Genomic DNA, 14,824 nt, shown 5'->3' on the forward strand with positions numbered 1-14,824 from the left:
TGTAAGAATTACTGTACTAGTAACAAGCAAAGGTTACGTATACGTAGTGTGGGCAACAACGATCGAAGGTCAAACAAGACGCTATTTCAGCGTGCACTTCGGCGTCGTGGTCGTGGAACTAATTGTGAATGCGGAGGAATAGTAAGAAGTTATATTTTCCCGGATACCCTTCCGTGAAAATACCCTTACTTTTCTTTTACTTTTTTTTTTTTCTTTTACTTTTTTTTTACTTTTATGAGTAACAAACGTCTTAACTCAGTTCACCGGAAGTCTGCTGGTACGAGGGGTCATCTCCGCCAATATCCTGTTTCAAATTTTGTTATGAAGAACCTGTATGCTATAAGTTTTCATCAAATTCCACGTTTCGATTATAATTTCTGTCATAAATAAATTGCGCACGACGAGATCTCAGTTCCACTTCCTTTATTTCCTCTACAATAACACTTTCCTTATGTACACCACACCTTCTCCAGCAACGTTACTAACATCAATACACTCCTTTACAAAACTTGCTGAAAATGCACAATCTCCAAACCGAGGATAATTCATATACAACATCGCAACATAAGCTTTAATAAATTACCGTAAAATTCCGAAAATAAGCCCCGGGGCTTATATTTTTTTAAAGGCCCTTTTTGAGGGGCTTATTTTGGGGCGACCCTTATTCTTGGAAGGAAATTTACCGTTTTTCTTTGTTTTACTTTGTTTTTAAGGGCAATTTCCAAGTACAAATCCCGGGGGGCCTTATATTTGGAGGGTTTTTTTGCGTTACGAGTTTGGGGAGCTTATATTTGGAGGGGCTTTTACATGGAGGGGCTTATTTTCGGAATTTTACTGTATTACATGAAAAGCAATAACACGCAATACAAAAACAAGTATAAAAACACCTACTCTTCCAATCAAAACGAAAAGAAGAATAATCAACCTCGTCCCCCGGGCTTTTCCCTTAAAAAATGGGCGGGGCGGGACCCACCCATTTTTTAAGGGAAAAGCCCTGGGGACGAGGTTGAAGAATAATGAACAGTTACAAAACCACAGTAACTGCCTTTTGCTTCTCCTTGTTGATCTGACAATCTATCGCTCAGTCCGAATCGAATCGCTTCGTCTACACGCAAGTGTTCCAGGCTCTTAGATAGTGGGGAAGAAGCGAAAGTAAAAGACGCGTGCAAAGTTGGCGGGGCGGGAAAAAGGAAAAAGGAGGGGAGAGAGAGCCTCCGCCGCCACTGCTCTCCCCAGTTTCCTCCCGTTATATTTTCGTGTTTGTGCTTTCTCAATTCAGCGGACCTAACTATCTCGGAGCCTGGAACAGGCTAACACGCTGTCCCAAAATCTTTTTCATAAAGGCATGTAACTTGTGTATCTTGACTTACTTAAAACTGATTTCGAGATATCTAGGACAACTTCCTGCCTCTCTTCGGAGGCAAACTGCAAGTTTACGAAATTCTTTAGCTTCGCAGTTGACGAAAGGTAGTCCGCCTGATGCCTTTTTAGCTGCAATGTCACTTAAAAGCTTGGAAAGATCCATATTTTCTTTAGCTTGAATTTTTATGACGTCTTGTGAACAGCAATATACATGAAAAAAAAAAATGGCGACACACTGTATTTCCTCCTTAGATCATTCTCTCTTGATTTCCTCAAATAATAGCTTGGGCGATTATTCTGTTTTTCGCACAAAAAGGGGGCGATTATTGGAGGGAGGAGGATTATTTTAAATGTCTCCGTCTAAAAGGGGCGACAAGAGAGAATGAGCTCTTCGGCAGCTACTCTGGCCAGATTTTTCCGCGTAGAAATCTTTTGACTCGTCGGCGAAAGTAAAACCAAGTTTGCACGTCATATCGCTTGCTGTGAGTGATCGGCAGTAAAATGAATTACCCGCCAAGTTCAAAATTACATGACGCCGCCACTCAAACCGACCAATAAGGTGGCGTCCTTAAAATAACCACGCAGTATGACATAGAACCAAGAATAGATTGAAAATAATTTTCATGGAAAGAGGGTCATGCATGAGGGATTCGCTCTCTTTGATCATTCTCTCTTGGGCGCGATTATTCGAGGGGGGTGGGGTGGCGATTAATCGAGGGACGGCTATTATTCGAGGAAATTCGGTTACTTTGTTAGAGTATGGTCTCCTAGGGGTCAAATAAAGCCTAAGCCACGCACAAACGGGTCTCCTTTGGGTTTATTTCAAACAAAATTATTGTCACGCTTGTCACACAAGGTTTGCAGTCTTCTCCCCTCTTCTGTCCTCTTGCGTAAGTTCACTAATAGTAAATAACGCATCACGCTGCTACGCCCGATCACGCATCACGCTGATAATGGTCCCATCACGCGTCACGGAAAACCCTTTGCCACCTTGTTTAATATGATTGCATGCACCGCCCCGCTTTCATCCTCGTGGGGTTAATTAAGTGAATAGGTGGAAAGCTTGACTTTAGCTGGATCCGTCAGTCAGTGAGTACAAATGATTTTCGCTTTTTATAGCCGTGAACGTGGCTTGCAATGAACGTTTGATTGCACAATGAGAAAATAATTCCACTTTTCTGTTACAATGTGGCCAGTTTTTGCTGTTTTGTACAAGTTGACAAACGTGTATTCATTGCGAATAGGTTCAGCTTTAAAAATACTGGTATCACGATACGGCTCTACTGTCTATAAGCCAGACACCTCTTTAAGACGGACAGTCAGGGCCGGTCCCGAAGGTGTCCGTCTCCTGCTCTTAGAAAGAGTTGATTGTGCATACACCTAGTAGAATGGGGGTGCCAGGCCAGTTTTTGATTGTCCGCGTTGCAGACGTTGAAAGCCGGACGGAAGCTAGGGGAAAAGGAAAGCTGGGCTTTTAAAATGGGAAACACCATCTCTTCATCCTCGTGCGAACATCGTGTTCTCTCGAGCATTTAATTTTCCTTCCCCTCCAAAAAACTACTATGCAGGCTAAGGATCTCCTGAGGTACTCCCAGAAATGGGCTAGATGGAAATATGAGGCGCCTGATATAAGGATATGGTTTTTTTGAGGGTCTCCATAGGCATTAAAAACACTGGGTATCATTTTGCTCTTGTTGCCACTATGTTCCCGGTGTGATCCTTACTAAGATAGGCTACCATTATTATATCAGCTAAAATTCAAGTGCGTAATGCCCAGTTACCTGAGAAAAAAATTCGCTGTTAAAACTTAACGTTACCTTGGAGTTTTAGAAAAGCGATTAAAGGAAGATTTGCGTCAGTTTTTCCCTTGCTTTAATTGGGTCTCATTTTCCAGGTTTGGGTCTCAGATAGGGCATCAGTTTTTGTTCGTCTCATTTTTAAATACGCTCAGGGTTTAAGATCCTAGGCGGCACCCAAAACCGTCAAAACGCAGAACCCACAGGGATGAACGAGCATTTGAACTTGTTTCTTATCTAGAATATAATCGCTATTTATGATCCCTTCAACATCAGTAAGCTTTTAGTGATTGTTTCACAGTGATGCAGGACGTCGCCGATTCGTGCAAAAGAGAAGCATCCAGGAAAAAAAGCGTCATGTGGCTTTTGAAGAAAAGCCTGAGGAATACGAGAAATGGATCGCGGATTGGAAGAAGAAGGACAACGCGAAGGCCTTTTACGTATAGATAGCGATACACTTGTTCACATACCTTTTATAACTTGAAAGCGTTTACTGATTTTGCTATATAACCTTATTTTGATAAACAACGAATAAAACGTTTAAATCATCACAGTCTGATTCAGAGGTCAAAGAAAGCCTCCGTGAAATCCACAAAGGCTTAAGTCTTTCTTACGCATGTTTCATGATTTATTTGGTTTGTTAGTTTGGTTGTCCCAGTTAAGTAAGCCTTGGACTAAATAGCCAGCAGTGCAGGCATATTTTGGGTGGGCGAAACCTTGTTCGTGTTCGTAATAGAGCGGTTTTCACTTGACTGTCGTAAAACCAAAACCAAAGTAAATACACTAGCCAACCAAAGGGCGTAGTAAAACCAAAACCAAAACCAAAACCAATCCCTTTCGACAGTCAAGTGAAAACCGCTCTATTGTTGTAGCAGCCATCTTTGATTTTATGACAGTGGAAGATTGGGGAGAGTAGAAATAGTAACCCTTACGGTAGGTGCCCCATCTCCTCCTCTCTTCTGGAAGTTTCAACGTGGCGCTTTCGCGAGCAAATTGCGCGCTCGAAGAAAACGCCTGCACTGCAGGCTATGGACTAAAAATCAAAGACGACTGGTCGGTCTCAGGTGTACATGTATCTGTAGATCTCTTGCCCATTGGTTAAAACTGACCGTTTTGTGTTAATCTCCTCTTGGGAACTGGAAACCGGTTTCAACACAAGTCGTTTCGATGCGAACTTAAATAAAGAAATTGCACAAAAATTTCGTTCACTTCAAGTATAGTTTGCTGGTGAACAAGAAAAACATTTTGGGTGAATACATCTTCGTTCTTTAAGTACGTGGAACTTTTTACACCTGTCGAAACAAACGGTAACCTTTGGGAATCTACTTTGATTGGAAACCTGTTGCTTTTTATATGTTCTCGTTTCCTTCGTCTTTGTTGTGGTCGCTCGAGCTCGCTCAGTAGTGTTACCACGCAAAACAATTCTTGATATGCGACGATTTCGTTGAAAAACCGACGATTTGATGGAAACGCTCGGCGAAAACGACGTCCGCAGGTACCCAGAGAGAGGCTCATTAAATCACCGGCAAATAAATGCACGCGCTGGCAAGGTGCTGGCTGGGAAATTAACCAGAACGAGGTTGAGGAGATTCCGCAAACTGGCTCCCGTCAACCAATAGGCCATTTCCGAGTTCCCCGAGCCTCTGTATGAAAACGAGGTTAAGTGCTCAGCCTTTGATATCAAAATGATATTCTCGTGCAAATAAAACTCGTTTCCACGAGAAAGGTTGTACACTTGGCCTCATTTTGAAAGTGAGGGTTTTGGAACTCGGAATTGGCCTATAAGATTCTGGGATTCCATGCAACACGTACGAAGTGTAAGGTCGCTTATTATTAATCACAACTAACCGCCAGACCAGACAGACCAGTGCAGCCGTGAGGGGCCGTCGACATATTGAAATATTCAGTTTTCCCCCATTTAACGTCAACTTGACGTTTAGGGGGGAGGGGATAAGGTAGTGGACATTGGTGCGGGGCATTTTTGGACAAAAGCACATCGGTGCATTTTCATGAATGTTACGTCATGTGTGGAACAGCGCTCGTGACAGTTAAAGAAGTGAGTGTAAATTGTGATCTTTTAAACTCTACTCTTAACTAGAACTGTCTTAACTACTTGCAAAAAACTTGTTGAGACATTAGAAACAAAGTTAAACGTGTAACCTGAGATGGAAACTTTGTTCCTGGTTTTTTTTCCTTATCGATCATACGAAGACGGTCAAGCGAAGAAATCTGGCCACTTCGAGGGTTGTATACAATTTCACTGTTACTGGCGGATCTCCAACCTCATTAATAAATACTCCTCTTTCTTAGGTGTCAAGTCCCATTATGGCTCTTGGTGTCAAGAATGTCAAGAATTCCTGGAATCTTTTCACCAATTGCTTCATCGGGTAACCAGGGACAATAAAATGTGTTACATAATGGGTGATTTCAATTTAGACCTTCTTAACACTGATTTGCATTCAGCTACGAATGAGTTTATTAATGCGTTATTTTCTCATTTTCTTTACCCGCTAATTTCGAGACCAACTCGACTTACTTCGTACAGCGCCACCCTGATTGATAATATTTTTACTAACAATATTTCTGCCTTGTGTGACAATGGACTCATTATTAATGATCTGTCCGACCATTTACCAATCTTCACACTCTGTTACACTGATGCTCATTCTTCAACAATTAAGCCTAAGGAAAGTGTTGCCATTCGCAACTTCTCTAGTCAGAATATTAATGCATTTAACAACCTTTTGTGTGAATTCGATTGGAATTCTCTAATTTATGCTGATGCTAACGCCGCTTACAATGGGTTCCTTCAAAAATATACTGAATTTTATAACAAGAGTTTTCCGATAAAGTTTTGTCAAGGGAAAAACCTAAAAACTCTGCATAATCCGTGGCTTACAACTGGAATCTTGAAATCAATTAAAACAAAGTCTAGGCTGTATAAATTGTTGTTAAGGAAACCAAGTCATGAGCGTGAATCCAGCTATAAGTCATTTAGAAATAAGCTAACTTGTCTTGTTCGTATCGCCAGGAAAAATTATTATGACAACAAATTGGATAAGGCTAGATCAAACTTAAAGCAAACATGGAAAATTCTTAATGAAGTGATCAACAGGCGTGTCGCTAAATCGCCGTATCCTGCAAGCTTCACCAAAAATGAAATGGAAATTAGCAATCCTACTGACATTGCCAATAAATTCTGTGATTACTTCACCAATATAGAGCCAAATTTGGCGAGCAAAATTCCTTCCACAAATTCGTCACCCAAGAATTTCTTAAGCAGCGCTCTTTCCGAATCCATTTCATTGCAACCACTAACAGTTTGAAACAGTCGGTGAATTAAACAACATTGTTAAATCGTTCAACGCCAACAAAGCTCCTGGACATGATAATATATCCATGAAGATAGTTCATCAGTCTTTCCAAAATATTGCGCAGCCTCTTGTAACCATTATAAACACTTCGTTGTCTACTGGTGTGTTTCCTGAATCTCTCAAAATAGCCAAAGTGATTCCAGTTTTTAAGGCAGATGACCCAACACTTTTTAGTAATTACAGGCCAATATCAATTCTTCCAGCCTTTTCTAAACTCTTTGAAAAAGTCATGTACAACCGACTGATTAATTTCTTAAATTTGCATAATATTTTATACTCGAAACAATTTGGATTCCGTAATAATCATTCGACTGCATTAGCGTTAATTGACTTGATCAACAACATATCTTCAGCTATCGACAGAAATGAAACAACTTTAGGCATCTTCTTAGATCTTTCTAAGGCGTTTGATACAATTAATCATGAAATATTGTGTCATAAACTGCAACACTATGGTATTCGGGATACTGCTTTGGCGTGGATCAAAAGCTATCTTGACGATCGGACTCAATTTGTCCAGTTTGGGTCCCATCGATCTTCTCCGCGGAAAATTTTATGTGGCGTCCCGCAGGGCTCAATTCTTGGACCTCTTTTGTTTATTATTTACATTAATGATCTTCCTAATGTCTCTAGTCTCACTCAATCTTTACTGTTTGCTGATGACACAAGTATCTTTTGTTCCCATAAAGATGCCAATCACCTCGTTTCTATTGTTAACAATGAACTTGCAAAAATAATTATTTGGCTTAAAGTGAATAAGTTATCTCTAAATCTGACTAAAACAAATTTTATGATTTTTCATCCAAGGCAAAAGAAAGTCAATGTTAATGTCCCTCTTACTCTGGAAAATACCGTGATCAAGCAAGTCACGGAGACAAAATTTTTAGGTGTTCTCATTGATCAGCATCTCTCTTGGAAACCACATATTGATTTCGTCTCAAAAAAAATTTCGAAAAGTGTGGGAATTATTGCGAAAGCCCGCTTTTACCTATCATCCCAAACTTTGATGACCTTGTATTACTCCCTTGTATATCCCTTCTTAACATACTGTAATGTCGCCTGGTCCTCCACCTACTGTTCCAACCTAAACTGTATTTACCTTTTGCAAAAGCGTCTAGTGCGACTCATAACAAGAGCTCACTATCTAGCAAATACCGTCCCTTTATTTAGCCAGCTTAAAGTCCTTGACATATTTAGTATTAATTCATTTTCTGTCGCTACCTTTATGTATTCTTATCACCATAATCTTTTGCATAATAGCTTTCATGACTTGTTCTTAAGTAGTAATCAAGTCCATCAATACGAAACTCGACTAGCCTCTCAATATAGACCTCATTTTTGTAGAACAAATGTAAAGCAATTCAGTATCCTTTACCGAGGACCTAAAATCTGGAATTCGTTGCCTGTTTCACTAATTAGCTCTCCTTCTATATCTGTTTTTAAAAAAAATTTAAAGAATTATCTCACTGATAGCCGATCTGTCGTTTAATTTTCTGATCTTGCTCACTCTGCACTCAGCCATGAACTCAGTTCACTAGGTAGTTGAAGGAAACCTATTAATATAAGCTTCAAGCTTCGTTAGGCTTCCTTGTCACATTAGTTTTATAATTTAATTAACACCTTTTGTTCATGTTGTGTAAGGTTTTGTGAGTGACTAAATAAATAAATAAATAAAAAATGTCAGAAGCGTATCCAAAATAACGGGAATTAAGGTCGCGGACATTAACACTCCACTTAATTAACAGCGCGGAAATTAACGTTTCAAGAAAAACGCGTTGACCTAACTACGTTAATTTCATGAAGCGTTAATTTCCTATCAAAGGTATCCCTAAATAGTAACGGCAGTGATAGGTCTTGGCGAGAACTGTCCAGAGAAGCCTATTTTCAATAATATTGTAGTATCAATTTTATTGACAACTTTATCTTATCTGAAGATCATAAATAGGCTGCCTGATGCTTTCAATAATTTTCAAGAATAAATTAATGATATTATTTATTTTAAAATATAAACAAGAAGAAGAAGTCATAAATTCCTAACATCAATTGCAGGGGTTTGCAGTCAATTAAATTATTTTAGTTATCTAATATCAATGGTCATACACTGGTTTTGCATAATTTGTTTTAAAGTTAAGGATAATTTCTACATGGACAGAAAAAAAAAACACCTTAATTCTTGATCACAAGTTTTTCATTATCTGAACAGCATCAGTACTAAATTAACATGTGTAGTATTCCAGGGCAGTAGTTGCCTGAAAATGTAACCTAACAATAATAAATGACACACTTTCATTAAGTATTCTTATGAGCTGGTATCCAAAATTAAAAAAATATTTGCCTATTAAGAAAGGATAAACTGTGGGTTTACTACATGTATTATATGTATCTGTGGATATCTGCTAATAAAGACTCTGCAAATAAGATGATAGCAGTGATTTTATGTCACTTCACAGGGTGCATTATCCATTCAAATCACTTTTTATTTATTGAGTAGACAAAATAATAATGATATTTAGTTTGCTTAGATGTTTTATACCATGCCTCATCAATTCGTGTGCCATGAAGGCCTTGCCGTTTTGTCAATAAAATGGTAGCTTTTATATAGACTTGCATTTGTCTACAGTAAAGAAATATCTTGTTTTCTTTGAGAGTATAGTATATATATATTTAGTAAAATCCAAATAGTAGTCTATTATCAATGCTGCGTTCTGATTGGTTGAGCTATTACTAGGCTATATGTTATGGCCCACTAGTAGCGAAAAGCACAGGGTTTTTGGCGGCAAAAAAGGATTAAAGTCTAGCTTTAACAAGCTAAAACTTTTTTATTCTCGATATTTTTTACCAACTAGTTGGATTTTACTAAAACAATTATTCCTCTCGCCCTCATGGCCTCTGGGTCAATAGCCCATTTGGCCTTCGGCCTCACGGGCTATTGACTCAGAGCCCATTCGGGCTCAAGGAATAATTGTTAAATATTTTTTTTATATATACTAGATATTATTATTATAATTGTAGATTTAATGCACATTCGTATTTTGAACGAGCATTTGTGCTCTTAGATGATAACGTGGTTAAATAAATTATTGTTATTGTTGTTGTTGTTGTCATTGTTGTAAATTCACCAGATGAAAAACCACCCACAATGAGCCATTGCTCAAACCTTAACCTTTTAAGCCCCAAGATCCATATACAAATTCTCCAGACCGATCTCCATACATTTCTTTTAAGAATTAGTTGAGAGACTTTAATAAAAGATCAAAGTATTTTCTCTTTGGTGATCACTTGTTAATTCTCATAACTTTACTTCTTGACAATTATGTATGGATATTGTAAAGAGAAAATTGTTGTTGGTCACTATTGGGACCTAAAGGGGTAACAAAAAAAACCCTTTGTAAACAAGAGGAACTGCCACTACATATCTCTCAACCAAACTCATTCATTAAGATGGCACTGGTAATATTGCTCTTAACATGCGATAATTCATATGCATGTAGTATATTACTGACCTCACAATGTGAGGTCAGTAATATACTACAATCTTCAATCTTAAGCCTCACTCTATTTGAACTGTGCAATGACACTAGCATATACTTTGCACAACAAACGTCATTGTAATTATTACATATAGCTGCATTTAGTATTCTAGTGCAAGCAAATAAAAACAAGCTCATTATTTCATGCGCATTTCAGATCCTGTCATTATTTCCAATAAATTATTTTGTTTTCCCAGAAAATGAAAAAAAAATTTGCCCATACAGACCGTTTTTGGTAAAAGCCCCATCTCCTTATCTCATCTCCGGAAATTCCAGTCAAGGTTTACACATGAACGTTCCTTTAATGGACAACAATAACTGTAAATATTTTCTGAAACCAACTAAATTACATTATTATTTATAAAATATATGACCTGCAGATTGTCTTTGTATGTCCTGAAACTGAGAAATAAACTATAATCTATTTTTCATCTGACTTCCAGTTGTTTATATTTATAGGGTTCACTGTGATTTCTGGTTCTGAATGTTCGTATCAAGTACATTATCGCTGTGATGTCTAATGCAACCCCTGCAATTGCAGCTTGCCAGTACTCATTAGGATGCAAGTAGCAGACAATTGACAAAGCACCATATAACAAAGTTTTCTTCCAGTTGTCAACAGCTAACAAGTACTTCCACAGTGTGTGAGCACAGCTTTCTTCCCTGAAATAAAAGTAAAATTATGTTGTGAATCTGTGCAAAAACAAAGTTAAACACTCAAAGTTACATGTTGCTTATTGTACTTAGTTTTGCAATTTTTGAGAGATGGTATTTCACCATGTTTTTATAGTTTCTTGATTTCAACAGGCAAATATTATGTTAAAAATTGGCATTTAATTTTGCGATTTAAGTTTTCTCAACTTTTTTTTATCTTTCAAAAGGTCTTAACTTTTTAAAACCTCTAAACAAACTCATGGAACAACTGATGAGTGAAATTTTTGCAAATCAACATTACTTCACCACTGAAGGTATGGAGTTTACCAGCAAAATCAGTCGACAATTTGTGTATTTGTTGAAACATATCGCATCCTGCATATGTTGTTGCTATTATATGCCAATAATTTTATCTGTGTTTTGGATTTTTTATGTCGGTATTAAATTTTGCAAGCTTAAATTCTCGCAAGGATTTATATTTGCAGGTCTTAATTTCATGAATTTTTTTTACAAATTTATCGCAAAAAAACAGGAAATTAAAGACCCACAAAATTAAGTACCAATAAGGTACTCAGTACAAGGGTCACTTCTACTTTATCTATTCAGCCCTGAAAATTCAAATGCTATGGAAGCTAGTCAAGCTATTTTGTGGACACTACTGGCTGGGCTGTCAACCCCCCATGTTTTCAATTACTGAGAATTGCATAGCGAGGCGACGATAGATGACATCATAATGCACGGCACATGACATCATCTGTGCATAAATACTCATTGACTCCGATCATCATGAATATCTGTGATGGCACAAAATGCTTAAAAAAGATGTTGTTAGCATTGTAACATTTGATCTCATTGGTTTACTTCGCACCAGTCATATTATTGTTTATATTACAATCACTGGGCATACCAGAGTTTATATAGGAAACGTTCAATGTTAAGAGTAAAATAGCTCAAAGAACAGAAAATACATGTATTTCAAATTTCATTGTCACAAAGTCGAGTCTACAAGAAATGGCAAACTTTGGCGATTATCCAGGAGATTTCAGACTCTAACCTGGAGACCAGGAGATACGGTCTAGAATCTGGAGTCTCCCAGATTATCCAAGAGAGTTGACAGCACTACTACCGGCCAGAAAGAAGCAATGCTACCTAAAGTTGAGTCCTGAATGCATTGCCACTCAACTTTTATCTTTCCTCTTCTCTCCTCCTCACTTCTTTTCATTTCCTTTCCCCGTATTTCCCTTTTGCTGGACATTTACAAGGCTTCACTTTGTGGGAAAAATAGTTTGGAAACACCAGGATCATTCTTTCCTTTTCTTTCTTCATGGAATTTCTTCAATGTTATAAACATGGTTTTTAAATTTTTTTTTTCCAACGTACATTCACTGAATCACACTTATTTGCGAATGGGTATGGTTTGTAGGAATGTAAAATTCATTTCAACCATGGTCAAAAAAAGGATATATTAGTGCAAATTTTGTTTAATACAGAATGTATCTTCCTTCGTATTTTTATTACCTGCAACAAACGCATTTGTCAAGAATAAACATGAACTCAAAAAATGTCACAGCTGCTCCACAAATCCTATAAAAGACAAAACAATCATGTTAGCTGGTCATATTCAACCCTAAAACAACATTATTGTCATAGTGGAGAGTAACTATAAACCCTCTATTAATCACCCCCTCTCTAATAAGCCCCCCCCCACCTTTTCAGAGGAAGAAAGTTAATAAGCTCCCCCTCTCTTTCAAACCCCCCCCTCCCCTCCCCCTCTCCCTTATTATCCCTCACTAATAAGTGATAGACTGTAATAATCAATCACAACTGTAAAACTTCCGTGGACTGATCCAGGATGGTTCGTTCACTAACTGAAGTTCAGTTTTGTTTTTGATCCTTGGCGACATGACCTCCAACTTCCTGTACTTGAGCTTTTCCACTTTGTATTCTAGTTCTTTATGGAGAATGATACAATCATCTTTGCTATTTTAAATAAGCCCCTCCTCCTAAATAAGCCCTGCACCCCCCCCCCCCCTCCTCCTCAAATGTATTTGAAACTAATAAGCCCCAAGTGGGGCTTTATAGTGGATTTATGGTATTTATCAGGGGTAAGACTAGCAGAGTATGGATTAACCAAGTGTAAGTACAGTCGAACCCCACTATTTCGAAGTCCCAAGGGAAATGAAAAAAAGTTCGAAATAGCGGGGCTTCAAAATAACAGGGGAAGCGTAAAGGGGAAGGGTAAATCCAAGGGCATTCGATCTTCCTTCGAAATAGCAGGGACTTTGAATTAACCGAGTTCGAAATAGCGAGGTTCGACTGTACACTGTGGCCTGTGACATAAAAAAGAAACATTCCATTTTCATGATTCTGAAAGGCTGTGAACATTACATTTTTGACAAATGTATGCATTTGTGGTAATTCAACAAAATTTGTGGTAAATCAATAAAAATGTTGTCTGATCATGCAACAAAACACCTTTAAACTGTGACAAATAAGTTCTAATCTGTAAATTGTACCAGCAAAGATCAAAGCAGAGATGCTCATCAGAAAAACACTCAGTGCCTTTGAAACATGAATACATGTAGTTACAGTTAACAGTTATACCCCTTTTACGTCCTTTTTTCGGCAAAATATCCCCAGCAGCTTTAAACAGGTGAGACAGAGAACTCAGTCTGGAAAATTACTCCTCAAAGAATAAAAATATTGACCCAACATGATTCACTTACATTAGGTATGCAGCAATTCTTTTGTCTGCACTGTCAACCAAATAGAGTCCTGTCCACCACAGACCTGATGACAAAATTTAAAAACAAAGGCAATATTTTCAAAAAATATTCATTTCCATATCATGGAAGGAATTTTGGAATTTAGAGAACAGGCGAGGGGCATCTTTGAACTAGAATTTCTAGGGCATCCGGGTTTTTAAGTTTGTTAAAATACACGCAGCGTAAAATTGCGTTATGATCAAAATAAATCCCTTTCAAGTCAACTTGACACGATCAGCTGTTGTATTTCAAGTTCTTCAAGAAAAAGAATAAAATTGTTTCCCTACCCTATGACATGACTGCCAAAATAACAGCACTCAAATTATTTACTCAATCATTAATGTTAAGAAAATAGAGCAATCCTGATCAGTCTCTACTGTCAAAGCTTTAATTTACCTGCACTTGTGAATAGTCCAAATATTCGAGTGATTGAAGTGAAATGACGGATAATAAAGGGACGCTCTGCTCCTGCTTGCATTTCTTGTCCAATCCAAAACTTTCAAAAATTATTTCAAATGTCGAAGAAACGTCGAGAATAAAATTAAATATTAGATCAATGCTGGTGTAAAAAATGAGCAACGCATCGTGGCGAAATTTGTTTTCGTGGCAGTGAATATCAACAAGGCGTTTTCTCTGAAGTGGTAACCTGATGGACTGGGTACTACTACTTCCCATTCCCCACCCTAGAGTATCAGGCCCTCCTAAGGGATCCTAAGGGTTTCCTAAGGGGCTAGGGGAGAGGAGATTTCCCTTTTCCCCCAGAAACGCCTGATACTCGGGCTATCCAAAGCACTAAAGTTTTCACAAATCCCTATACTCACAACCTCTCTAAAACAACCAACTCTCTCTAGGTTTTATTATTTCCATCGTTTTTAAGACGGAATCCATCAGGTCCATCAGGAAATCAAGTAGTGTTTTAATTTCCAGTGCCAGTGGACAAAAACCTTGTACCAGAATATTTTAAGCCATTGATGTCAAAATGTTCAAAATAGATATAGTTATCTGTGACAACACTGAAGACAATTTCTCATGGGAGACCGAGAAAATAAATCTCAAATTTCACCTAAATTAAGATAACACAGGTAAAATTGTAATGCGTAAGATTTCATTGTGCGAAGTTTGAAGCTTTTGAAGTTTGTATTCTCTGGCTTCCTTCCACAAGAAACTTCTCTTTGGGGTTATTTCATTTTACTTGTTACATTTATAGCCCTCAAAAAGCGGGAAAAAGAATGCAGGATGTAATTGAAATTCTGATTCTGGTTCAAGGTATTCGTCCACTGAAAATTATAATTACATGTACTCATAACGTCATAACGTCATAACGTCTTATACATCTTCGATAA

General features: G+C 37.8%; 2 protein-coding genes across 2 annotated transcripts in view; both read right to left on the reverse strand.

Moving 5' to 3' along the window:
* The window catches only part of LOC140933545 (annexin A5-like), a 330,251-nt gene that overhangs the window by 51,383 nt on the left and 264,044 nt on the right, over positions 1–14,824 (reverse strand). The window lies entirely within an intron of this gene.
* LOC140935657 (transmembrane protein 72-like) lies at positions 10,070–14,099 on the reverse strand. The gene is made up of 4 exons (XM_073385228.1): positions 13,878–14,099; positions 13,443–13,506; positions 12,235–12,300; positions 10,070–10,725 (listed from the first exon to the last, which is right to left on the reverse strand). The coding sequence occupies exons 1-4, from the start codon at positions 13,957–13,959 to the stop codon at positions 10,491–10,493; spliced, it is 447 nt and encodes a 148-aa protein (XP_073241329.1). The 5' UTR covers positions 13,960–14,099; the 3' UTR covers positions 10,070–10,490.

This window comes from Porites lutea, chromosome 4 (genome assembly GCF_958299795.1).
Source record: "Porites lutea chromosome 4, jaPorLute2.1, whole genome shotgun sequence".
In the NCBI taxonomy this organism is placed as follows: Eukaryota; Metazoa; Cnidaria; class Anthozoa; order Scleractinia; family Poritidae; genus Porites; species Porites lutea.

Bases quoted from the DNA above. Each gene is read 5' to 3' on its own strand.
- LOC140935657 (XM_073385228.1), bottom strand. From the start codon at position 13,959: ATGCAAGCAGGAGCAGAGCGTCCCTTTATTATCCGTCATTTCACTTCA. The intron at 12,301-13,442 runs GTAAGTGAATCA...TGTCTTTTATAG, and splicing joins AGAATTGCTGCATACCTAAT to GATTTGTGGAGCAGCTGTGA. The intron at 10,726-12,234 runs GTAATAAAAATA...CTTTTATTTCAG, and splicing joins GACAAATGCGTTTGTTGCAG to GGAAGAAAGCTGTGCTCACA.